Source organism: Coregonus lavaretus (assembly GCF_964263955.1).
Source record: "Coregonus lavaretus genome assembly, chromosome: 20".
In the NCBI taxonomy this organism is placed as follows: Eukaryota; Metazoa; Chordata; class Actinopteri; order Salmoniformes; family Salmonidae; genus Coregonus; species Coregonus lavaretus.
In genome coordinates, this window is record NC_140007.1 from 32,165,977 (window position 1) to 32,192,667 (window position 26,691).

Here is a 26,691-nt window from a genome sequence, read left to right on the forward strand (position 1 = left end):
ATATTGGAGAGGCCGGGAAAATATTGGAGAGTGGAGACCACAGACGACTGGTAACGTTGCAGAGAAAGACACCCAGGTAGGAGCTGAATCACTCCAAAATACAATATTACATTTATATAGCTAGCACGCAAGTAAACAGACCCAGTTAGCTAGCTTGCTGTGTCACAAACTGGAGAGACAAGTGCGTTAGCTAGTATTGTCAATTAAACTAGCTTACGATTTAACAAGCTAACGGTAGCTGCTGAGTTGATGAAGAATGCAGTGATACACGACGACTACACTGCAGTCTCGGGTGGTTTTGAAAATATTAACGTTAGCTAGCTAATCCAGTAACGCAATAACTACCTATCTAACAGTTCATTTAGGATTTGCACATTTATAACGTTATTTTAACAAAACGAGAATAGTAGCTAGTTCGCTATGAGCTAACGTTAGGTGGTCTCTAGCACTAGTTATCTAACGCGTTACCTAGCTACATTCCGTAGGTATAGTGTTGGTGGTACCCGGTTAGCTAACTAAATAAATGCAGCAATGGACATAATTAGCTAAGTGAGCTACAGTAGCTAGCTAGTTTGCAATGCATAAAATGAGACATTGCAAGTGGTGTAGGCTAGCCAGGAAAGGCGTAGCTAAGATGCAGTCAGACAGATGGTAAAAACGAGTTTTAGGCTACAGTAGCTAACGTTACCTCTTGGGACTTGGCTAACTAATTTGTCAGAAATGTTTGCTTTTTTGCTCACTAGAAGCAGATAACTAGTTCGTTTCTGACGGTCTTTTCCAGAAGCTGGCACAGACAGTATTACTATTGGGATGCAAAGTATTTTAAAGGGGTAGTTTACCCAAATAACATGTTTTCTATCCTTTACTGAGAGGTATTGTCTAATAGATCCGATTTGTTTACTAAGTGCCTTGCTGTGGAAGCACACGGTCACAGAGGAATGTAACAATGGTTTGAGAAGGGATTAAAAAACAAATCGAATGGTTTACACGCTATTAACCGCCAACGTGGTTTGGTTGGTTGGATCAGAGAGCACGATTACATGCACACAATAATGCGATTATTGTGGATAGTCAGGTTAATATAATAGTTTGTTTTAAAATGTTTACATGCTTTGCAAGAATAATGATTTCCCTAATAATCATGTTTACATGGACACCTCTGAAATCAGGCTACTGATGATGGGACTTTTGATAAATGCAGAAAATTGCCAATCAAAATAAACGTTCTAACACAGTGACCATGTTATTTTTGCGAATACTTTTTGATTCTGAGTTCGGACATACAAAGTTTGTATGTGAAAACTATAAGATACATACTTTAAATTTTTTCAAACTCACTTCATTCCTCCATAAGAGGGAGGCTTGCGCTACCCGGTGCTGGCACATGCGCAGATCAAGTACACCGCTGGAACTCCAATTAAGCTGTTTACGTGGCCTAATAATTTGAAAGATTGATCAGAAAACCAAGTGTTTTAATCGGTGTATGCTTACTTAGATTATGACCTTAAGCCAATTAAGATAAGCAGAGTAAGGTGTTTACATGACTAATGCCATACTCGGCCATAGTCAGTTTAATATCGAATTATTAATGTGCATGTAAACGTACTCACTGTGTGGTGTCCTTTGATTACACACAACAAACTAAAAAAGTTGTCCAGATTCCAAACAAAATAATTTTCTAAATTAATTAGGCCTATCCATTAGGAAGCACACAGCCTGGCGTCGTTGAGTCTCAGATAATAATTTGTAGTCTGGTATAATTTGTAGTATAATTTGTAGTCTGCAGTCCTAACAGCTTTGATCAACACAGGGCTACACTTTTTACATGAGGCCAAATTTGCAGATTGTGCCCTTATCTGTGAGTTTTGTGAATCAAGACCCTGCAGCACTGATTGAACTACAATTCTGTTCACATCACAAGACAGTGGGTTGCCAACATCTTGAGTGATGACCCTTGTAAATTTGTCTCAAGCTTCAAAAGGACATCTTATTTCGGTTTCATAAATCTGCTAATCTAAAATTCAGTTTTTAGAATCTAGGCCAATTCATATCATTTTTATTGCCTGGTCCTATTCAGTGTTTTGCCTAAATCAACACATGGTGTGTAACCTACTTGGGGAATCGAGCACCATCCCGCTTGATAAACACAATGTGTCCATGTCTTACCTGAAACATAGGTGTACGCACTCCGGCATCACTTGTTGACTGCTTATGGTTGACGTGTTCAAAGGTGTGGTGTGCTGTGGTGGCATGCTATGAAGTGAGTGCCAGACTGTGACATAAAGGGATAATGAAAAGGGTGTGGGTTTGCATAGTTTAAGTTTCCTCTTCCAGGACTGCTGAGTCAAATGGAAACCTAAGTGGGAAACAGCTGGCCCATAAATGACTCCACAGTTTGCTGAGGGTGGTGTTCAAGGTTCTCAAGGACTGGGCATTATCAAACTGATTAGGGACATGGCGTCTGTCAGCAAGCTAACTTGGCATATTGGCTAGTGTCAGTATGTATTGATAAAACTTCATTGTGACGTAGGCTATGATTTTTGAAAAATCAGACATGCTCTAATACAAATTCAACATGATATCAGAGAGTATGTTTACATGCACACTAATTCGATATTAAATTGATTATGGCAGAAGGCCGAGTATGGCATTAGTCACAAACACTTTACTCTGCTTATCTTAATCAGCTTAAGGTCAAAATCAAAGTAAGCATACGCCGATTAAAACACCTGTTTTTCTGAACAATCTTTCGAATGATTAGGACATGTAAACAGCTTAAGTGGTGTATTTGATCTGTGTATGTGCCAGCACCGGTTGTGCAAGCCTCCCTCTTATGCACATAATGAACTGAGTTCGAAAATACTGAAAGTATGCGTCTTAGAAATAGTTTTCACATACAAACGTTATGTCCGAACTCTGAATCAAATAGGCTTCGCAAAAATAACGTGGTCGCTGTGGTAGAACGTTTATTTTGATTGGTGATTTTCTACATTTATTTAAGTCCCATTAGGTAGCCTGATTTCAGATGTGTCCATGTAGACAGGATTATTGGGGAAATCGTTCATCTTGCAAAGCTTTCAAATGTTTTGACAAACTATTATTAATCTGACTATCCACAATCATATTATTGTGTGCATGTAACTGTACTCAGATTTGTAGGCCTTCAAATTATTTGTTTTGGATGGTTTAACAGTTTTCATCAAATCATTTTAAAACGGCATCACATGCCACATATCTAGGTCAGGTTTAATTCACCCAGAGGAACTAAACGAAATCATGATTCAAAGGTTTCTTCACCATGCATTTTAGTGAAACTGAAAATATGTACAATATTGAATCCAGAGTGTCTAGAATGGTGTGCCAGACAGAGTAATTTATTTAAATCTGTTTTTCATCACGTTTTATGACTTCTGAGCAAAGGAATCGTTTTTTGTGAACGTGCATTACTATTTTCAGTTCTAGACAATGCGCATTCATAGTAGTCTACATTTCTAGGCGTTTTCCCTAGAATAGCCTAGTTATAGACTTGACAGCACCAATGTAATATTTATTGTGTCTGAATATGCTAAATGTTACAACCATTTTATTTTGTGTGCATTTGTTGGGTCAAGATGAATTATGAACTACTCGTTTTTTTCTGTCTGTTCACTTAGATAATCTCATGCAACTCTTTCTAATCCTCTCTGTTTATGACATCAACCCTAGACAGTAACCTTATTTCTGTCTCCTTTTTTAAGAATTGGATCAACTTTGGGGAGAACGGAGAAGAAAAGTTGAATCCAAGCCTAAGTGGTGGCCTGATCTGCCCCTGACTCCTTCAACCCCTCCCACTGCCAGATTTGTGAGCCTTTGTTGGCATCCTGTCTGAGGGGAAATCAAGGAGGAATATTTCTACACATGAAGAGCTGAAGTCTCCATTTAGGAAACTAGTTCAAACTGAATATCTGGAAAATAGTTTTTATTGATTTGTTTTTGACTTAAAGAGCTGTACTCTGGGACACTCAGCTGTGACCTACTTACTGTACTTTTTGGACTAGTGGAGTTACAACATGGCGAAGAAAAACAGCCAGAGGGGTATGTAATGCTATCATTCGTCTCTGCTATTTGTTTTTAAAAACAGATAAACTACCATTGAAAATGCCATAACCAGTGTTAGAATGCATTTTAATGTTGCAATATGTAATTTTTGGGCGACCTGACCAAATTCACGTAGACATTTTAGTTATAGATCTTTCATTTTCATTGAAAGCAAGTCTAAGAAAGGGTAGATATGTTCTATGTGCGCTATTTCTATGCTCCCCATTAAGTTTCGTATTTGCGTCTTTTACTTTCGGTTTTGTACACCAGCTGAAAATACAATATTTTTGGTTATGGAAAATATATTTCACAGCTGTTTAGATGGTACAATGATTCTCTACACTATACTTGCTTGTTTTGTCACAAACTGAAATTAGGCAAACTAGTAGAATTTTAGCAACCAGGAAATGGTGTAGAGATTTCTGCATTGTGCACCATTAAATGTGTGAAGCTGATTCTCAAAGACACTCGAGTCAATCTGGACACATTTTTATAGGCCCTCCCTTGGCCTAGTGATCATGTCCTCCTAAATAAGTGTTTGTAAATGGTGGAAGTTTCATCATCAAGTTTCATCACCATACACAAAAAAAAATGTATGCACGCATGACTGTAAGTCGCTTTGGATAAAAGCGTCTGCTAAATGGCATATTATATTATATTATATATATATATTATATATATATATTATATATCTGCTGCTCTAACTTGTTGTTGCTGCTGTATCTCCCTGCAAGAAGCCGTAGCCTAGCCCTAGATATGTTTGAACATGTCATGTCAACTCCTTGTCATGTCAAACATTGGCACATCATATTTGGCATGACAAGGAGTTGATAGGATAGCACAAACAGAGCTGGCACCAGGCTAAATAAGCAGCACTCGACAAATTGACATGCAACTTCATCAAGTGGGTCTGTTTAGGCCATACACTCAGCTCAAAGTAGGCAGGGAAAACCAGTTTTGGTGATTTCTGGTAGGCCTATATCATCAAAATAAATCAATCGCAGCACGTTTTTGGACTCATTCAGCAGTTTTGTTTCCTGATTTAAGTACAATACCAATTTATATTCCTAAAACTTAAGTTGAAAATGCTGTCGCTGTTGACAAGATGTGGCGCAGTGGTCTAAGGCACTGCATCGCAGTGCTAGCTGTGCCACTAGAGATCCTGGTTCGAATCCAGGCTCTGTCGTAGCCGGCCGTGATCGGGAGAACCATGGGGCGGCGCACAATTGGCCCAGTGTCGTCCAGGGTAGGGGAGGGAATGGCCGGCAGGGATGTAGCTCAATTGGTAGGTCATGGCGTAACAAAAAATTTTGTAAAAATTGTATGCACTCACTCACTAACTGTAAGTCGCTCTGGATAAGAGCGTCTGCTAAATGACAAAAATAAAAAAATAATAAATAAATAATAATAAATAAAAATAAAGACACATTTGATAAATAGCCCAATGTCAAAACACAGTTTTAAAGTGTCCAAATCAATAACCAATATGCAGAAACAGTTCATGATATATTGAAAACATAACATGTACTATCAACACGTGCAACAATGGTAATCATATTACCTGTGTTTTTTTAAACGAGCACCTGAACACACACCAAAAATCTGGTTTTGTCAACTGGCAATAACGCTTAGGGTTTGCGCTGTTGAAACTACCACAACTCAAAAACCACATGGAAACAGGATATATTTTGACATCACTGGTTAGAGGACAACCTGCAGAACAGTCAGCTACATTTTGGAATGTTGCATTTTGATACGGGGGTCACCAGAACAGAAAGACTAATGCAACACTTTTGTCAATCCCTCCTATCGATTATCACATTGAAATCAATTGTGCGAGAGGGGGGAGATGAGGTTGCACATCCTGTTAAAGCTAACACAGCTCAAAAACCACACAGAATCTGGGAATAATGTGTACATCACTGGTTAGAGGACAATTTAAAGAAGACCGCTAGCTACATGTTGAGGTGTTGCATTTTGATTAAAGTGGGTCGATCACATGAAAGACCCGATCACGTGATAGCACGCGCACCACTCAGGGAGAAGCGCACAACGGCCACTGGCCGCAAAAGGCATGGATTCTTTTTAGGGTGCATTACGGCCACACAAAGGGGATGCCGCTGTGAAATTCTAGGCATTATCAAGTGCTTGTCAAATTGTGAATGAGTGACTGATGTAGTGTACTGCCTGCGTAAAAAACAAAGCAGAGGTCATGCATTTCAAGCAACTTTTTTCAAATCATCATTAGTCGCATCATGCAGCCTTACAATGTATTAACCTTTTACGGATCGGACCCTTTTTTTCAATTTTCGCCTAAATGACATACCCAAATCTAACTGCCTGTAGCTCAGGACCTGAAGCAAGGATATGCATATTCTTGATACCATTTAAAAGGAAACACTGAAGTTTGTGGAAATGTGAAATTAATGTAGGAGAATATAACACATTAGATCTGGTGAAAGATAATACAAACAAAAAAACATGCGTTTTCTATTTATTTTTTTGTTCCATCTTTGAAATGCAAGAGAAAGGCCACAATATAATATTGCAGTTTAGGTGCAATTTAGCAGTGTGTACAATGTTTCAGATTGATCAGGTGAAGGATTGCAATACTGGACTATTTTGTATCAAGTCTGCCCAAATGTGCTGAATTGGTAAATTGATACATTTTCAAGTACATAACTATAGAGAACATACATTTTGTATTACCATATGATTTTTGTAAGTTTACACACTCCCAAGGAATGTCATACATGATGGATCATTAGCTTATACACTAACTTTCACACATCTAGATGGCCGGGCGGGGTGGGTGTGGTGCCAGAGAGGGCAGGGGTTCAAACTGTAGAACCCAGTTCCTACATTTGAATATAAAAATGGATTTTATCAAACAAAACTATGCTACATTTTATCTCTGGGACCCTTAGGATGACAAATCAGAGCAAGATTACTGAATGTAAGTACGTTATTTACCTTCAGAGGTGAATGTATCAAACCAGTTGCCGTGATAATTGTTTTGTTGTTGTGCACTCTCCTCAAACAATAGCATAGTATTTTTTCACTGTAATAGCTACTGTAAATTGTACAGTGCAGTTAGATTAACAAGAATTTAAGCTTTCTGCCCATATAAGACATGTCTATGTCCTGGAAAGTTTGCTGTTACTTACAACAGTCATGCTAATCACATTAGCGCACGTTAGCTCAACTGTCCCGTATACGGGACACCGATCCCACAGAGGTTAAAATTCAAAACATATAGCCCAATGTTTGTAGAACAACTAAAGTTACATTAATAACTCTAAATTAAGCATATAGGAGGACCTGTTTCTTTGTTAACCGCTCAACACAGAATAGCCGCATGTGCGCACTCCCTCAAATCGTTTGGAGAAAATATCCTTTCTATTTTATTCAGCTTTGTTCAATTGTATTCTTCATACTATAAAATAATTCCACAGAATTCTAAGCAAATCTTGTCTGCTAAATGAACTAGTGTAGCCCACAGCCATTTGGCATAGCCAGATCAGGACCTAACATAAGGACAACTCAGAGTATGCTATTTTGTTCTTCTGAAATAGACAACATTTTCTAAATCTCATGCTTCTTTAGACCTGTCTAAAATAAATAATGGATTTATTGTGAAGGTGTAGGCTATATTACATGGATTTGTTAGTATTTTTTTAAATGTAGATATTCCAACGGTCTGCATCAGTGGCTTGTAGGCTGTGTGTGGAAGCCAGGAGATGCTAAATGTGTTTATGTTAATTAACGGTCAGTTACCGTGAGACCGACAGTTATTTGCTTGACAATCACCGGCTGATGAAATTTCGTGACCGCCACAGCCCTAAGCACAACACTTTATTTGTTAATCACTTCCATCGATATCAAGCTGAAATCAATAGAACAGGGTGCAAACGTTTGGGGTGTAGCGCTGTTTAAACTAACTATATTCAAAGGCCACACGGAAACTTGGAATAACCTATACATGGTAGGTTAGATAGAAGCCTTCTACAAATTCCTATCTATATTTTGGAATGGCGTATGTTGATTTCGTGAAGCTGCCATCACGGAAAAGGGAACAAACTACTTTTTCTCTTAGTTAACTTCAACAAATCACAACCCGCCATAGGATATGAAGTGACTACGGTTGGCTGCTATGTAAGTGAAGGTTTGACTTTCAAATCCTTGTATTGGTGTGTGGCCAGTTACTATTTATAGAGAGACTGTAGTCAGAATTATCTGTTCCATTTTGAGAAAGAAAATGAGAGCGTGTATGACAAAAGATATTGATCTGCTTTAAGCAATTGATCTTGTCATTTTGTTGACTATAAACTTTTGTAGTAACATCACTAATCTGAGGTAAAAAGCATATGTAATTCCCCCAATTTGATGTGGTCAAAACATCAGCTTGTGTAATGTAGTAACACATACTGTCCACATCAATGGAAAGTAGCATAATTATACATTAATTAGATATGGCAAAATAGTTCAATATCTTAATTTACATTTTAGTCATTTAGCAGACACTGTTCTGCAGAGTGACTTAGTTAGTGCATTCATCTTAAGATAGCTAGGTGGTAAAACCACATATCTCAGTTCCTCTTACTGCTCCGTAGGCAAGTACCATGTTCTTGTAGTGGATGCGAGCTTCGACTGGAAGCCAGTGACGTATGGGAAGGTTGAACACCAGGCGGGCTGCAGCATTCTGGATAAATTGTAGGGGATGATAGTAAATAAAGCAAACGTACAGATTATTAACTTTTTTTGTTTTGTTATTTTACTCAGCACAATTTAACCAGGCGCTCTAGAAGAGCATCCGTAGGGGCTGTGCAGCAGGCTGAGCGTTTGACATCCCTACTCAAAGCTGTGAACTCATACGTTAGGCTATCTCTGGAGGTTGCATGATGGAAGTCCATCAGATTTTCCTGCTCTGCCATTTTACTGTAGACAAAGAAAACATTGACTGTCTCAGACCAAACATCGTTGCCAGTGCTGCCTTTGGCCAGAACCGCTTTTGGAAAGGATACATTACAAGACATCTTATTGAGTTAGAATGGACCCTTTCAAACACAATAGCTGAGAGAGATGAACTGACATACATGCAGTCCACGTTGGATAGTATACCTTTAGAAGGGTTCAAGCTTTTCTGAGATAGAAAGTTAGGCTATTTCATGAACTTTCTGAAATAAAGCCATCCATTAGGACTGTTGCAGAGTACTGCAAATCTGTCCTTGGGCATTCTTTGCTCATGCCACATGTATTTGGGTTGCAGCAACCCATCTGTTTCTCATCTCATTGAGCTTATTTTTTTTAGCGCAGTATTCTTATCCATCTGATGCGTAAACCCCTGCTTTGCTGACTCATTCTGTTTCTAGAACTGTACATCAGTTATAACCGGTTCAAATTCAATGCAGAGCTCAGATCATTTTGGGCCAGTCCAGATGCTAAGATTTCTTGAGACAAGTTTCATTTCTCTAGGGTCAGTTATTTTTGGTCCTAGCCTAAATAAAGTATTGTAAAATATTTAGGCCTAGGCCTCAAGCACCTTGAAACAGTTGTTAAACAAATGCATATTTTACTTAAGAGGTCATCAAGCAAGCATCTTATCACTTTATTCGCCCAGTCCTTATGTCTGTTCCACATGATTTATGACAATCCCTGTGTTCTCCACCATGGTTTACTTTTAACACAAAGACCTTTGAATTTACAGGAATGACTAGGTATGGGGAGATATTTGTTTAACAAATGATGTGCCTGTGCATTTACAATTGTTTTGCAAATAGACCTAGGTCCAGCAAAAAACGATGAGAAATTCAAAATCCACTTATTTATTTTTTCAAGAAACCTTTTCTCTTTTTCCCCCAGATACCTCTGGTATGGTGTTCGACACTAACTTGAAAATGGTTATGTCCCAGGGTGGGACGTTTGAGAGAATGAAGGAGAAGGTAAGGACTGAAAAATGATCATACACCAAAATATTTCTCTCTAGGTTTGACAACATTCCAATTGTATTGATTTGAATACAATTCCAGTTTTGCTAGTAGGGTCCTCTTTTTTAAATCTGTTGTGTAAATGTCTAACTAATTATCTGCGTGCACTATTTCTGAAATGAATATGTGCGTCTAAAAATATTGAGATTTATAAACTTGGCGCATGCCATACACATGCATGTTTTCCATTATAAAGCCGACCCGTCCTAATACTTTGTGTGCATGAACTAGGATTATAACCCTGCCTGAAAAATGCCATCCATTCACCATTTATGGTGACAATAATGCCCTTTATTTGTTGTATAATTTGGAACTGCTGTTACCCTATTGGGCTAATCATTAGCTAGATCCCAAATGTGATCTTTTAACTAGTTAGCATCCTATTGATTCATTTTATGTCCACTAAAACTTGCATAAACACAGTAAATAGAATGTACGCCTACCTGTTAGGTTAACATGGGTAACACAGCCCTTGCCTGTACTTCTCACAGAAAGCATTTCATGTCACAACCCCCCCCCCCCCCCCCCCCACTTTCCCTGGTTGCCAATACTGTTGCTCAACAAAAAATGTCACCTGTCCCATCACAATTTAAGTAATTCCCCAAAAACTATTTTAAGCTAGGGTGGCATTTTACCCCAAGTTACCCTACAATTGACCCGTGTAACATTTAGCCCCGCTCTTCCCTATGCACTCAGGGCAAATTGGTAACCTGCTTAATCATGGAACTGCTAAAAACTCTGGGTTTAAAATGGTGCAGGTCACGCATATTTAGGAGTTGAGAAATAATAAAGTATGAATGCTCTCTCTCCTTTCAGTGGTGTAAAGTACTTAAGTAAAAATACTTTCAAATACTAATTTAGTAGTTTCTTTGCAGTATCTGTACTTTACTATTTATATTTTTGACTACTTTTACTTACATTTTACATTTTAGTCATTTAGCAGACGCTGTTATCCAGAGCGACTTACAGTTTATAGTGAGTGCATACATTTTTCATACCTCCATGGGAATCGAACCCACAACCCTGGCGTTGCAAGCGCCATGCTCTACCAATTGAGCTACAGGAGGCCTACTTCACTACATTCTTAAAGAAAATAATGTGCTTTTTACTCTATACATTTTCCCTGACACCCAAATGTACTTGTTACCTTTTGAATGTTTAGCAAGACAGGAAAATTGTCCAATTCACACACTTATCAAGAGAACATCCCTGGTCATCCCTACTGCCTCTGATCTGGCAGACTCACTAAACACATGCTTCGTTTGTAAATTATGTTGGAGTGTGCCCCTGGCTATCCGTAAATAAATAAAAAACACAAATGGTGCCGTCTAGTTTGCTTAATATATTTGAAATTATTTTTTACTTTTGATTCTTAAGTATATTTAAAACCAAATACTTTTAGACTTTTACTCAAGTAGTATTTTACTTGGTGACTTTCACTTTAACTTGAGTCATTTTCTATTAAGCTATCGTATTACTTTAACTCAAGTATGACAATTGGGTACTTTTTCCACCACTGCCTCTTTTTAACAAAGGCCATTAAAACTGCTGTTTTCCCAGCGATTGCAAGAATAGTTGTGTGCATTGACTGCTTGTCAGAAAGCAGGTTTCCCTCCCTATGTCGCTCTTAAATTTAAGGAATATTTTAGGAATATAATTGAGGAATATTTATCTCGCATAGAAGACACAACAAGCCAACTAGGTAAATGTACTGAAGAAAAATATAAAAGTATAAAAAATATGCCAGAAATGTTCCATACGTACAAAAAGCTGTGCACAAATTTGTTTACATCCCTGTTAGTGAGCATTTCTCCTTGGCAAGATAACCCATCCACCTGACAGGTGTGGCATATCAAGAAGCTGATTAAACAGCACGATCAATACACAGGTGCACCTTGTGTTGGGGACAATAAAATGTGCAGTTTTGTCACACAACACAATGCTACAGATGTCTCAAGTTTTGAGGGAGCGTGCAATTATAATGCTGACTGCAGGAATGTCCACCAAAGCTGTTGCCAGATAATTGAATGTTAATTTCTCTACCATAAGCCGCCTCCAACATCGTTTTAGAGAATTTGGCCAACCGGCCTCACAACCGCAGACCATGTGTAACCACGCCAGCCCAGGACCTCCACATCCGGCTTCTTCACCTGCGGGATCGTCTGAGATCAACCACCCAGACAGCTAATGAAACTGAGGAGTATTTCTGTCTGTAATAAAGCCCTTTTGTGGGGAAAACTCATTCTGATTGGCCCCAGTGGGTGGGCCAATGCCCTCCCAGGCCCCCCATGGCTGCACCCCTGCCCAGTCATGTGAAATCCATAGATTATTTCAATTCACCGAGTTCCTTATATGAACTGTAACTCAGTAAAATTGTTGACATTTTTGCATGTTGCCTTTATATTTTTGTTCAGTATAGATACTGTTCTACTATGGGTTTGTCTGATTTTTCTATTCATTACTCGTTTTGTTTGCAGAGGAAAAGTAAATGTCGACTGTTGTAGCATCTTCAAAGTTCTCCTCTACAGAATTATTGTTTGATATAATTTTTTCCGTGGTGGCAATGATTTTTCTGTGACGCAGCGCCACAGTTAAAAGACTACAGCGGAAACACTGCTACAGCCCACACTTGTATGCACAAGATGAATTGTTATTCAATATTTTATCAATAGATTGTGTTTCTATCTCCTGCCTTGGTATGGGCTCAGATTAAATAGGCTATTATGTTGCGCTCTGTGCTCCTATCGCACAGCAATACTGTAGTCTACCCATACTGTCAAATCTTTTACATAAGCTACCAGTCTAATCGTTTGCAGTAACTTATGCTGTATTTGGCTAAGGACTGTGATTAGTTTCTTAAAGAGAAAACAGTGGCTAATTGTTGTGGACCTGTCAGCAGAATGTTTGAACGTGTTTTGCATCAACTTTTCCCCCAACCTAAATATGCTGTACTGCCTGCGAATTCTGAAACATTGTCTAGGCTACTCAAAAAACGAATTACAGTAGTCTAAATACAGTAGTAGCATACATACTTCAATATAAAATATCAACTATCAATTTACCTGTTCAATTCAACTATGTAGCCTATATAAACCACACTGCCTATGGGATTGCATACAGCAGAACTTAAAATACATGTAGCCTATCTATTTACTAGGCTATGAGGCCCAATTAAATGAGAGATGCGTATGGTAATTTGATGTAGGCATATGGCTACTTCGGGATTATGAACACATCACAGACAGAAAAGGTGAGGAATTTATTCTGCAATCGTTATGAAAATAAAATGGGAAATAGATTCCTATGTCTAATTATTGTAGATTCCAAAAATAAAACGCATAGATTTTCGCTCTTATCACTAACAGCAAATGGCTCCTGTTTTTTTTATTTTTTTTTATGAGTAAGCGTGTCATATCCCCCATTTGCAAAAAATTTGCCTACTTGCAATACAACCACTAGATATAGTGTGTATGCATGGTCTAAAGTTTGCATGAAATTAAGCACATTCTCACGCCAAGTTCAGATTTGATAAATGCCAACTTTTGTGTAAACTGGCGCCCGCATGTTTTAGGGTATACAGTGGCTTGCGAAAGTATTCACCCCCCTTGGCATTTTTCCTATTTTGTTGTCTTACAACCTGGAATTAAAATTGTTTTTTTGGGGGTTTGTATCATTTGATTTACACAACATGCCTACCACTTTGAAGATGCAAAATATATATTTTTGCGAAACAAACAAATAAGACAACAAACTTGAGCGTGCATAACAAAAAAAAAAAAAAGTAAATACTTCGTAGCGTCACCTTTTGCAGCAATTACAGCTGCAAGTCTCCTGGGGTATGTCTCTATAAGGTTGGCACATCTACCCTTTGGGATTTTTGCCCATTCTTCAAGGGAAAACTGCTCAAGCTCCTTCAAGTTGGATGGGTTCCGCTGGTGTACAGCAATCTTTAAGTCATACCACAGATTCTCAATTGGATTGAGGTCTGGGCTTTGACTAGGCCATTCCAATACATTTTAAATGTTTCCCCTTAAACCGCTCCTGTTGCTTTAGCAGTATGCTTAGGGTCATTGTCCTGCTGGAAGGTGAACCTCCGTCCCAGTCTCAAATCTCTGGAAGACTGAAACAGGTTTCCCTCAAGAATTTCCCTGTATTTAGCGCCATCCATCATTCCTTCAATTCTGACCAGTTTCCCAGTCCCTGCCAATTAAAAACATCCCCACAGCATGAAGCTACCACCACCATGCTTCACTGTGGTGATGGTGTTCTCGGGGTGATGAGAAGTGTTGGGTTTGCGCCAGACATAGCGTTTTCCTTGATGTCCAAAAAGCTCAGTTTCCATATCTTTGGGGAGTCTCCCACATGGCTTTTGGCGAACACCAAACGTGTTTGCTTATTGTTTTCTTTAAGCAATGGCTTTTTTCTGGCCACTCTTCCGTAAATCCCAGCTCTGTGGAGTGTACGGCTTAAAGTGGTGCTATGGACAGATACTCCAATCTCCGCTGTGGAACTTTGCAGCTCCTTCAGGGTTATCTTTGGTCTCTTTGTTGCCTCTGATTAATGCCCTCCTTGCCTGGTCCGTGAGTTTTGGTCGGCGGCCCTCTCTTGGCAGGTTTGTTGTGGTGCCATATTCTTTCCATTTTTAAATAATGGATTTAATGGTGCTCCGTGGGATGTTCAAAGTGTCGGATATTTTTTTTTAACCCAACCCTGATCTATACTTCTCCACAACTTTGTCCCTGACCTGTTTGGAGAGCTCCTTGGTCTTCATGGTGCCGCTTGCTTGGTGGTGCCCCTTGCTTAGTGGTGTTGCAGACTCTGGGGCCTTTCAGAACAGGTGTGTGTGTGTATATTTACTAAGATCATGTGACACTAAAATTACACACAGGTGGACTTTATTTAACTTATTATGTGACTTCTGAAGGTAATTGGTTGCACCTGATCTTATTTAGGGGCTTCATAGCAAAGGTGGTTAATACATATGCACGCACCACTTTTCCGTTATTTTTTTGTATGATTTTTTTTTCATTTCATTTCACCAATTTGGACTATTTTATCTATGTCCATTACACGAAATCCAAATAAAAATCCATTTAAATTACAGGTTGTAATGCAACAAAATAGGAAAAACGCCAAGGGGGATGAATACTTTAACAAGGCACTGTATGTTGTACAAACACAACATTTAGAAATGATCCCCCAGGGCCTTGGGATATGTGTCACTATGCTAAGTTAATTCTCTCTTATTCGTTCTCTTCACAGATTAGTGCCGTCAGGGCCGTTGTTCCCAACAAAAGCAACAATGAGATAGTTCTGGTGTTGCAGCACTTTGAGAACTGCGTTGATAAGGCCGTCCAGGCTTTCCTAGAAGGTATGGGAATGCCATAGTGATCATTCTTGTTGTGATATAGAACAGACACCATACACAAATAAATGGAAAATACATTTTGTATTTCAAATCTAAGAACATTCCGGTTCAAAGTGTACAACTTGGGTTTCTTGTATTCAATCACCCTCTTGTTACTTGAAGTATGATGCAGGAACAAGTATCGAGTGGATTAACCAGATTAATTTTTTTACATGGCTCGCATCAGTCATACTTTCTTAGTGTAATGTAGGCCTACTTATACAGGTGTGGTTTTGGTCACTGTAGACCTACTCTTTTTAAAAGGCAATTTTTTAAAAATGGAGTATTTAAACCTAGATAATCTGAAACATTGTCTGCATGTCATGAACAAGGTCAAGGCTGTTATGGAAAGAGCGCATTCTTCTTAACTCATAATTACTTCATTTTCCCTTCAGGTAGTGCCATTGATATCTTGAAGGAGTGGAATGTAACTGGTAAAAAAAAGGTAACCTTGTTAACTTTGTCCTTTACTTCAGGGTATTGCATTCTGTATGAAAGGGCCACATGAGTATGAATGAAATATATTATCATGTGTCATGACATTTTAAATATGGCCTGTCCCTCACAGGATTATGAGTCGGCACTTTTTGAAAACAAGTTCCAAAGATATACTTCCAGTTACAGACCAATCCAGACTTGGAGAAAAAAAACATTTACTTTAAATCCAATTAACTTTGAACTCTAAATGCTAGTCAAAGGAAATGTATGTTTAGTTTATTTGGATAGAGATGAGTACAAACACATTGAGTTTCTAGCTCACACAAATTTCCAACATCTGTCCCCAGATGGACTTTAATGTTATTTAATCTGTTTTATCGTTTCACCTATCACCTATTTTGCTTTGAAGTCAGCAGCTTTAGCTGAACATATCTGGTGTCTATGTCATGAGGACCTACAGTCTGCTCAACCAAAGCTATATGCTTGTTATGTATGAACACCAAAAGCTGTGTAAGGTTTTATTGTAGTGGTTAGAATCTGACTTTGATTCTTCAACATCCAGCCCAAGAAGAAAAAGAAGCCCAAGCCCCAGCCAGAGCCTCCGGGAGAGGAGCCTGCTCCAGCCGAAACCACACAGCCTTTGGAGACTGAGAATAAAGAAGCAGTAAATGGGTTCCATGCCAATGGCGCCGCGTTGGACGGAGACTCACTAGACTCTCTGAGTGAGCAGTTAGATTCTGCCTTCTTGGACGCAGCTGAGCTCGAATCTGAACCTGCCATGTCGGACATTACAGGTATTGTTATAGAGCAGTCTCAGTGGCTTTATTTTACCCATCAGTCAACCTTTTGGATTGTTGAGACTATACTACACTTTTGATAATCTTCTGTAGTTGAAGCCAACGCCTACCCATCGGAAAAGATCACACTGCAGTGTCTTTCTCCTTAAAGGTGTGGAAGCAGACTCTTTTTGTACTGGCCCAAGCACCACCCCTCATCATGCTCAAGGAAGAAGGAATCACCAGCCTCCCCGTGGCAACAAGTTCCGTCCCAGAACCAACTCCCAGCAATCATCCACTTCCTCTGTGCTCACCACTGATGAGAGCCAACAGGGATCGTCTGGAGCTAAGAAGATTGGTTAGTGCAAAATTTGCTTTATTATTTCCTTATTGTTGATATAGAATATTGTCAAATCCATGGGTTCCCTGCAGTCCCATGGTTTATTAGCAGTCCCAGGTGCCTCAACTGTATATTATCTTATACAACTAGGATGTGTGTACTGGAGTGTTGATGACGACAGCTCTAGTAATGCTTTGTTTGTCTAAGACAAGTGACCTCTAACCCTGTTCTTTGACTCTCAGCGCCCAACATTGACCGCTCTGTGAAGGACCTGCAGAGATGCACAGTGTCGCTTAGTCGATACAGAGTGTTGGTCAAGGATGAAATGGACTCCTCTATTAAAACCATGAAGCAGACGTTTGCTGAGCTCCAGAGCTGGTACATCTCCCAACATTAACACCACTACATTCGTTTGTAAAGTTGTAGGTCATATTTGGAATGTTAACTTGTTATTGTGAGATATAACATACCACATTCCATTATTTTAAACAGAATGTTTACCTAAGCAATTTAGGAGATATGATTGAAGTCTTTAATGTCCATCACTGAATCCGTGCATTGCTCTCACCTCTGCACTACAGCAACCACCATTAGTACCTCTTTCAGCGTAACATGTAGCCTATTGCTAACCAGTGTTATTGTAGTAGAGAAATGGTGAGTGTTGCCAAAATCAAAGTACAGACTCTATCTTAGAAATTTAAATCATCATATTCACCTTATCATAGTAAAGAACATGTCATTTCATATCTCTTTTTCCCCACCCCTCTCTTAGTCTAATGGACAGAGAGGTTACTCTGTTGACAGAGATGGACAAAGTCAAAGCAGAAGCCAGTGAGTACAACACCTTTCAATTAGCATTTGGACATCAATGTACACAGTGTACAAAAAATTAAGAACACCTGCTCCTTCCATGACAGCTATGATCCCTTATTGATATCACTTGTTAAATCCACTTCAATCAGTGTAGATTAAGGAGAGGATACTGGTTAAAAAAATATTTTTAAGCCTTGAGACAATTGAGACATTGATTGTGTATGTGTGCAATTCAGAGGGTGAATTGGCAAGACAAAATATTTAAGTGCCTTTGAACGGGGTATGGTAGTAAGTGCCAGGCGCACCGGTTTGTGTGAAGAACTGCAACGCTGCTGGGTTTTTCACACGCAACAGTTTCCCGTGTATCAATAATGGTCCACACCCAAAGGACATCCAGCCAACTTGACACAACTGTGGGAAGCATTGGAGTCAACATGGGACTGAATTCCTGTGGAATGCTTTCGACACCTTGTAGAGTCCATGCCCCGACGGATTTAGGCTGTTCTGAGGGCAAAGGGGTACAAAAGGGTAAAAAGCTACTCAATATTAAGGTGTTCTTAATGTTTTGTACACTTAGACCAGGGGTGTCAAACTCATTTTAGCTCAGGGGCCACATGGAGGAAAATCTATTCCCAAGTGGGCCGGACCGGAAAAATCATGGTGTATATATAACTTAAAAACAACAACTTCAGATTGTTTTCTTTGTTTTAATACGATCAACATACAACATAAAGCTGGAGCCTGAGGACAGTGTGTCCAAAATAGTACAAGCACAACATCACTATTAATCATAAAACACGTCAAGGTTATTTGAAAATTCTAAAGAAAAAGAACACACAAACACACAATGCCTCAGTGATTAACAGAACTGTTTCACAGATCACAGAACTATATCAGGGCGTCATTTCTCAGGCAGAAATGTAGATACAAATAATGAAATCATGTTCCCCAAACAAGTGCAAGAACCACAGAGTCAAGAATAGGTTAAATATACAAATACAATAAAATCTATTAAAAACAATAGCACATCAACATAAAATCATATAAACATAAATCTGAAAGCGTTGCTCAAACTCCCGTAACAGTCCCGTTATTTTATCTTTGAACCGCTTCATGTCTGCCACATGTTGGGTCGCGCACACATTTTTCAGACAGGGGAAGTGAGCTGCATCACCACCGGCAAGTTGCGTCTCCCACAATGACAGCTTCAACTTGAAAGAACGTATGCTGTCATAATACTGCGTGACAACTTTGTTGCGCCCTTGCAGCTGTTTGTTCAAGTTATTCAGGTGCTCTGTAACATCCACCATAAATGCAAGGTCCTGCATCCATTCTGCGGAATGAAATTCTAACACTGGTTTGCCCTTTTCTTCCATGAACTGTTCAATTTCTTCTCGTAAATCAAAGAAACGCCTCAGCACAGCACCTCGGCTTAACCATCTTACCTCAGTGTGGTATGGCAGGCCATAGATGTGGTCTTTCTCTCTGAGAAGGCTGTCAAACTGACGGTGATTCAGGCTTCTGGATCGGATGAAATTAACAGTTTGGATGACCACCTTCATGACGTTATCCATCTTTAATGACTTGCAACACACAGCCTCCTGGTGCAAAATACAGTGAAAAGTCAAAAAATCACGTCCTCCATTTGCAGATTGCACTTTCTCTCTGAACTTTGTCACAACGCCTGCTTTTTTCCCGATCATTGAGGGCGCACCATCTGTAGCCAGGCTGACAGCGCGGGACCAGTCCACTCCGACCCTGTCCAGCGCGCCGACGAGTGCGTTAAAAATATCAGCTGCTGTCGTTGTATCTGTCATCGGCACCAACTCCACAAACTCCTCGGTGACGGTCAATGTGTCATCAACTCCGCGGATGAAAATGGCCAGTTGTGCAACATCTGTAATGTCCGTGCTTTCATCAATTGCAACCGAAAACGCAATAAATGACTTTACTTTTTGCTTCAACTGGCTGTCCAAATCCACTGAAAGATCGGAAATCCTGTCTGCAACTGTGTTTCTTGTCAGGCTGATATTTGCAAAAGCCTGCCGCTTTTCAGGGCACACAATCTCCGCTGCCTTCATCATGCATGTTTTTACAAATTCACCCTCACTAAATGGTTTTGAAGCCACTGCGATTTCATTAGCAATGAGGTAGCTAGCTTTCACTGCAGCGTCACTGATGTCTCGGCTGTGAGTAAACACAGACTGCTGTTTCTTCAGACCCGCCAACAGTTCATTCACCTTCTCTCATCTCCGCTGTCCTTGAAAGTTGTCATATTTGTCGGCATGAAGACTCACATAGTGGCGACGAAGGTTATATTCTTTCAGCACTGCAACATGCTCTGAACACACCAAACATACAGCTTTCCCATTCAATTCCGTGAATAAATATGATGACCATTTTTCTTGGAACACTCTGCACTCTGCGTCCACTTTTCTCTTTTTTGACAGAGACATATTGGGGCAATGAGGGTGCCAAAGCACATAATGTTAAAAGTAGAAGCCGTAATAAATATCGCGGGCAAAACAAAGTAGCTCATTGGCTGCACGTGCTTGACCTACTTGCTCTGCCCCGGTATAAACAGTTTGCTTGCTTAACACAATTGCTATTGCGCCATCCAGTGGACGCAATTGGAACAGCAGTTTATTTTATTGAAAAATTGCAGCGCATTTTTATACTTGACAATTTTTTTATTTATTTTTTTAAATCATCTCGCGGGCCGGATTAAACCCGTTTGCGGGCCTAATCCGGCCCGCGGGCCGGACGTTTGACACCCCTGACTTTATTTATATTCTTACTATGTTAAAAAAAATCTGAAAGCCTTTGTCCCAGTTAGGACATTCCATATAGGCTACCAATATATGTCACCTACTCCCTCCCAGTTCACATAACCAACCAGCATTCTTCGAATGTATGTCCTCAAGATTATTTTGGGCCTTAGGCATACCAGAGTCTTCAATGTAGTGAAACATGACAGAGCAAGACTGCATATTTCCACAAGTAGACCATTCTCCCTTTATTCTTTACAGCTTCCAATAAAGTTTTGTGTGTCCTGAGCTTGGAAAAAGTGAATAGTGTCAGGTTTCGAGGTAGACTAAATGCTTTCTTTGTGTCTAGGTGTGTGGGGAATTGAGGGAAGAAGAGAGGGAACACTAGAGCAGTTATTTGACATTACAGAAACTCAACATTCCTTCAAATGTACCAGTTTCTGCCCTAATCTCTTCCCTTCCTTTAGATGTGTGTTACTGTTAATGGATGAGACTTGCTTTCTTCCCTTCCCCGTTTTTCCTCATGAGGAGTGAAGTGTTTTCTGTCATTTGAATCTCCTTAGCAACTGTTACACAAACAGTACTGTTCCTCTGGTGGGAGTTTTCCTGGTGCTGACCTAATAATTGTCAGCACTAGGAAAAGCCTGTGGAGTTATTTAGGGATACAGTGTTGTATCTTGTATGATCTATTTTGTCAAAACTAGTCAACTAATAGTCTTACCTTATCATGTTGAGGACATACCCAGTCCCAAGTTTCAGTATGGTATTGCCTATGTGTGGATTTCTTTCCATACAACTGAAGGTGTCTGAATATTGAGTGAGCGGTCAACTAATATTGTATATCTGTGTTCAAGTGGCCATTTTGGATGGCCGTCAAAAGAAAGCAGAGGAGCTCCGCAGGCTAACTGACCAATCGGCATCCATGTCTGAGAACCAACTAAGTGAGCTGCGCGCGGACATAAAGGTAAGTTGACTACCGTAATAACACTATCTATAGTCAAGACAAATTTACAACTGTTAATTAAAATTGGTTCAGGGACTATGTTGTGTTGGAATTGAGCCATGATCTGACCGAAGACAAGTCTGTAATCCCTGGTCAGCCAAAAGTATGTGGACACCTGCTTTTCGAACATCTCATTTGCTGCTATAACAGCCTCCACTCTTCTGGGAAGGCTTTCCACTAGATATTGGAACATTGCTGCGGGGTCTTGCTTCTATTCAGCCACAAGCATTAGTGAGGTCGGGCACTGATGTTGGGCGATTAGGCCTGGCTCGCAGTCAGCATTCCAATTCTTCCCAAAGGTGTTCAATGGGGTTGAGGTCAAATCAAATTGTATTTGCTTACTTACAAGCCCTTAACCAACAATGCAGTTTTAAGAAAAATAAGTGTTAATTAAAAAATGGATAAGTAGAAAAAAAATAAAAAAAAATAATAATAATAATAATTGAGGTCAGGGCTCTGTGCAGGCCAGTCAAGTTCTTCCACACCGATCTCGACAAATCATTTCTGTATGGACCTCATTTGTGTACGGGGGCATTGTAATGCTGAAACGGGAAAGGGCCTTCCCCCAACTGTTGCCACAAAGTTGGAAGCACAGAATCGTCTAGAATGTCATTGTATGCTGTAGCATTAAGATTTCCCTTCAACTAAGGGACCTAACCATGAAAAACAGCCCTAGACCATTATTCCTCCTCCACCAAACTTTACAGTTGGCACTATGCATTCGGTCAGGTAGTGTTCTCCTGGCATCCACCAAACCCAGATCGGACTGCCAGATGGTTAAGCGTGTTTCATCACTACAGAGAACGCGTTTCCACTTCTCCAGAGTCCAATGGCAGCGAGCTTAACACCCCGCCAGCCGACGCTTGGCATTTCCCATGGTGATCTTAGGTTTGTGTGCAGCTGCTCGGCCATGGAAACCCATTTCATGAAGCTCCTGACGAACAGCTATTGTGCTGACGTTGCTTCCTGGGGTAGTTTGGAACTCTGTAGTGTGTGTTGCAACCAAGGACAGACAATGTTTTTTACGCACTTCAGCACTCGGCAGTCACGTTCTGTGAGCTTGTGTGGCCTAACACTTTGCGGCTGAGCCGTTGTTGCTCCTAGATGTTTCCACTTCATAATAACAGCACTTACAGTTGACCAGGGCAGCTCTAGCAGGGCAGAAATTTGATGAACTGACTTGTTGGAAAGGTGGATCCTATGACAGTGCCACGTTGAAAGTCACTGAGCTCTTCAGTAAGGCCATTCTACTGCCAATGTTTGTCTATGGAGAGTGCATGGCTGTGTGCTCTATTTTATACACCTGTCAGCAATGGGTGTGGCTGAAATGGCCGAATCCACAAATTTGAAGGGGTGTCCACATACTGTATGTCTCGTCTCCTCTTTTTGCAGCACTTTGTGAGTGAACGTAAATATGATGAAGACCTGGGAAAAGCCGTGAAGTTCACTTTCGAACTAGAACCACTGAAGACAAGCATCACAGGATTTGGATCAGGTACATTCCTTTTTTCTTCTCTTTGATGTCTTTCCTCTTACTGACCAATGCTTCCAACTTGATAGTAACGCCCACAGAATTAAATAGAACACATATTTGTATAATAATAATACTATGTATCTCTATGGTAACTCCTGCCCTTGTGACGCCCTCTCCTTTCAGTGTACCACCCTCAGACAGGCTACTCCAGCCGCTCCCGCTGTAGCTCCACCTCCTCCTCCATCACAGGCCCAGGGTACCTAGAAGCCCCACCTCCCTCTCAGCACCAGGGCTCCAGCTTCGAAGGACGCCCTACCCAGCCGAACAAAACGGTCAGCTCACAAAGCAATCATAAACATGCAACTAAAGGAGTTGCTGAATGTTTTCAGTCATGTTTCCTTAGGAGTAAAAATGATAAGCATAATATGATTGCTTTGTGATTTAAGTGTGATTTTTAATCTGCACCTTTCAGACTTTCCAAGGCAACAGGCGGTATACGGCGGGCCCGGGATACTACTCCGGTGGGCAGCGGTATAATGGCGGCTCATATCGCGACAGGAACCCCAATCGTGGAGGCTACCGTTCCCAGGGTTACCAGGGCAACCAAGGCCAAGGTGATGGCCCCAGCCATCCTACAATTACTGCCACACAATCCTCCAACTCCACAAGAGGCCCTTCCAACTCCACTCCATCCTCTTCTTACCGTCAAGACCACCCTTCTCATAACGGTCTGCCCCAAAGGCCTCCGCGGACACACTGCCCCTGACACCGGAACTCCCTGGCTTAAAACCACCTACTAACCCTGGCACTCCAACCTCGATACCCTGTACCCTGCACCTTCCACCCCACTAACTCCTTTTTGATGAAGAATAGAATACAAGTTTACATCTTTTTGTCAGTTGAGCTGTAGTGCCACCCATAGGCAAAACCATTCATCCGCCAAACTTGAAAATCCGCTATTAAGACCTATTTTCGCATGCCTGTTGATCTAGCAGCATTTTGCTACTTCAGAGGCCAGTGTTATCTGGTGATGAGTTCAGCACAGAGACTGCTGTGATTTGAGATTTATATGCATTTTGTGCACTGCTAAAAGGCATCTATGTTTAGCATTTTTATTTTCTCTGCTATTTTAGTTTTTCTTCTCAAGCATCAAATCAATTTTATTTTGGTAGCGATTTTTTTGTTGTTGCAGTACATCAAACCATTTCAGTTCCATATGTTACGGCATGCTTACTAGTATGTATGGAAGACTGTCATCAATGGCATACAATCAACACTACATACGTTTATTTGTATCTAATTCATTTAGAGCTTACCATAAATACTAGTTGCGCCTGTAAATAATATGTACTCCTTGAACTGGACAATTAATACGTTTATAATTAGAACTAGCAGGTGAACCAGAGGTAATCACTTTGGATGTTGCCTGATGGCAGTTGTTTATTCCCTCTCTAACATGTATGAGAATAGTTTAGTGGATAGTTGCCCTGTCCTTCTCTATATTGTTATTGTATAATCCAAGGAGAGGGCTCAATTTCTTTATTACATACATATTTAATTATGAATGACTCCACTTCTCAAATTTCAGGTATGAGAAAGGAACCTACACTCCCCTACACCTACAGTCTGAATTTGGACTTCCCTTTGTTAGTAGTACATATCTTTAGGTGTTATTTGGTCTATTCTTATTCTTTCCTTATTTTCAGTGCATCTCAGACAGGACCATAAATGGCACACACTTGACTTGCTTGCCATCTATCACAGTGCAACTTCACCTTTGCCTTTCTAGAAATGCTGAGATGCCTGCATTACGAACATTGTTAAGTGCACAATCTTGTGATCTTTTACATGATGAAAAGTGAGCTTTAGGAGCTTTTTGTCCTTTTTAATATGTTAACTTTTCTCTTGATCATATCCTAGAGAAGGAAAAAGTCAGATCAAATTTGTGAATGCTGTTTCGGTCTTATTTCGACTATGTTTTATGACTACTGAGTTGGGACAGATTTAATATTCTTAGTAACGTCTACAATAACTTCACAAAATCTGGATAAATACCTAATTGTTGCCCCTTGTACACTGCCTGAAGGCATAATGTTGCTTTTAGGGATTTGCTTTTCAGAGCCCTGATAATGCTCTTTTGAAATGGGGCTTGGTATGGTTCACCATTTACCGAAAGCAGAGCGGTGTCGTGTCAAACTGCAAGGCATGTGTATAAGGCCATACAGCTGTTTCCTGTGTACCAAAGGGTCATACCTGGTGAGTAGAAGAATTGAGAACCCCCCCCCCCCCCCCCCCATCTCCTCCAATATTACTGGTAGGAAGTTATCCATAGGAATACCTTTTGTGTTTAAGATATGTTATAAACGTAGGTACTGAAGTCTTCTTTTCATACGAGTATAATTTGGCCAATGTCTTCATTTTTGTTATATTGCACATCAACGTAAAGATTATGTAGTTCTGGTTTGTTCAATGGCTTACAAAGTCTTCTGGGGAAGTGCAGAGTGTATACAGCAGGGCTGATCAATTGGCATGTATCAGCAACTGTGCTTGAGCACGTAAGGCTTGGTAGCCAACTCCAAGAGCTTCCTGCCTTTTAGCGAATTTTTCCTAATCTCAGATCTGCACTGTAAATATACGCCTATTCTCAGTAATCATAATGCACAGTAGGCCTACTCTTCAATTGCGGAGATGCATGCACTACAGAGCATTTTCTCGCCACAACACATTGCTAGTTATTACCTTTTGGTAGCTTACATTTTTACATTTTAGTCATTTAGCAGACGCTCTTATCCAGAGCGACTTACAGTTAGTGAGTGCATACATTTTCATACTGGCCAAGCATGTACATTATGTACATGTAGTATTTCTTACAGTTGTCTAATAGCTAGAGTTATTCTGTATAGGGAATTAATTATGCCTGTCTCAATCTCTTTTACCAAGTGTAAGAACTCACATTCACAGCTTTGTCTACATTCTCAACTATCTGGTTATCACCAAAGAGAAAAGCATTTCCTGTTAGAGTTGCTGCCTTTTTTTCTTTCTCTGCCTATAAAAAAAAAAAAAACTCTTTTGATTGTTTTCCAATGGGATAATCTATTCTAGATTGAGTAGCATGTTAATTTTTTATATTACATTTTCTTTCTTTACTGTATATATAGCTATAATTTTGTTGTGCTCACATGGGGCATTTTGTATGTTATATACATGTTGAGCGTATGGTTTACCCCTGGAGGTTAACAATCTGGTTCAGTCCAATTCGTCCTGTCTAAGACCTTATGTCCTTGTTCTTTTGAAAATGTCTAAAGAAAACCTGTAAACTTAAGTGCCTTCTCTTGCCTCCATCCAATTCGTACACTACCACCTGCCCCTCACTACAGGAACCACCAAGTATGGACCAAAGACATCTGCCCTCCCCATCCATTCTAATCCCCCCCCCCATACACAGAAAGGCACACTTTTCATTTACTATTAAACTTTGCAATACATAAGTAGGTGTCATTTTGTCTTCATATGCTTTTCATGGGCACAGATCAAGGAGACTGTATTTTACAGATCCATATATCAATTTAACTGTAAAAGATATGGCGATATTTTTTTTATATATTTTT

At 40.0% G+C, this 26,691-nt stretch overlaps 1 protein-coding gene across 1 annotated transcript; it reads left to right on the forward strand.

Moving 5' to 3' along the window:
- LOC311148002 (spermatogenesis-associated serine-rich protein 2-like) lies at positions 1-26,133 on the forward strand. Its single transcript, XM_084184878.1, has 13 exons — positions 1-76; positions 3,738-4,074; positions 9,940-10,019; positions 15,327-15,435; positions 15,867-15,916; positions 16,472-16,703; positions 16,858-17,043; positions 17,268-17,403; positions 17,798-17,856; positions 21,461-21,570; positions 23,002-23,104; positions 23,267-23,415; positions 23,556-26,133. The coding sequence occupies exons 2-13, from the start codon at positions 4,050-4,052 to the stop codon at positions 23,847-23,849; spliced, it is 1,533 nt and encodes a 510-aa protein (XP_084041004.1). The 5' UTR covers positions 1-76; positions 3,738-4,049; the 3' UTR covers positions 23,850-26,133.
- The last annotated feature ends 558 nt before the right edge of the window (positions 26,134-26,691 follow it).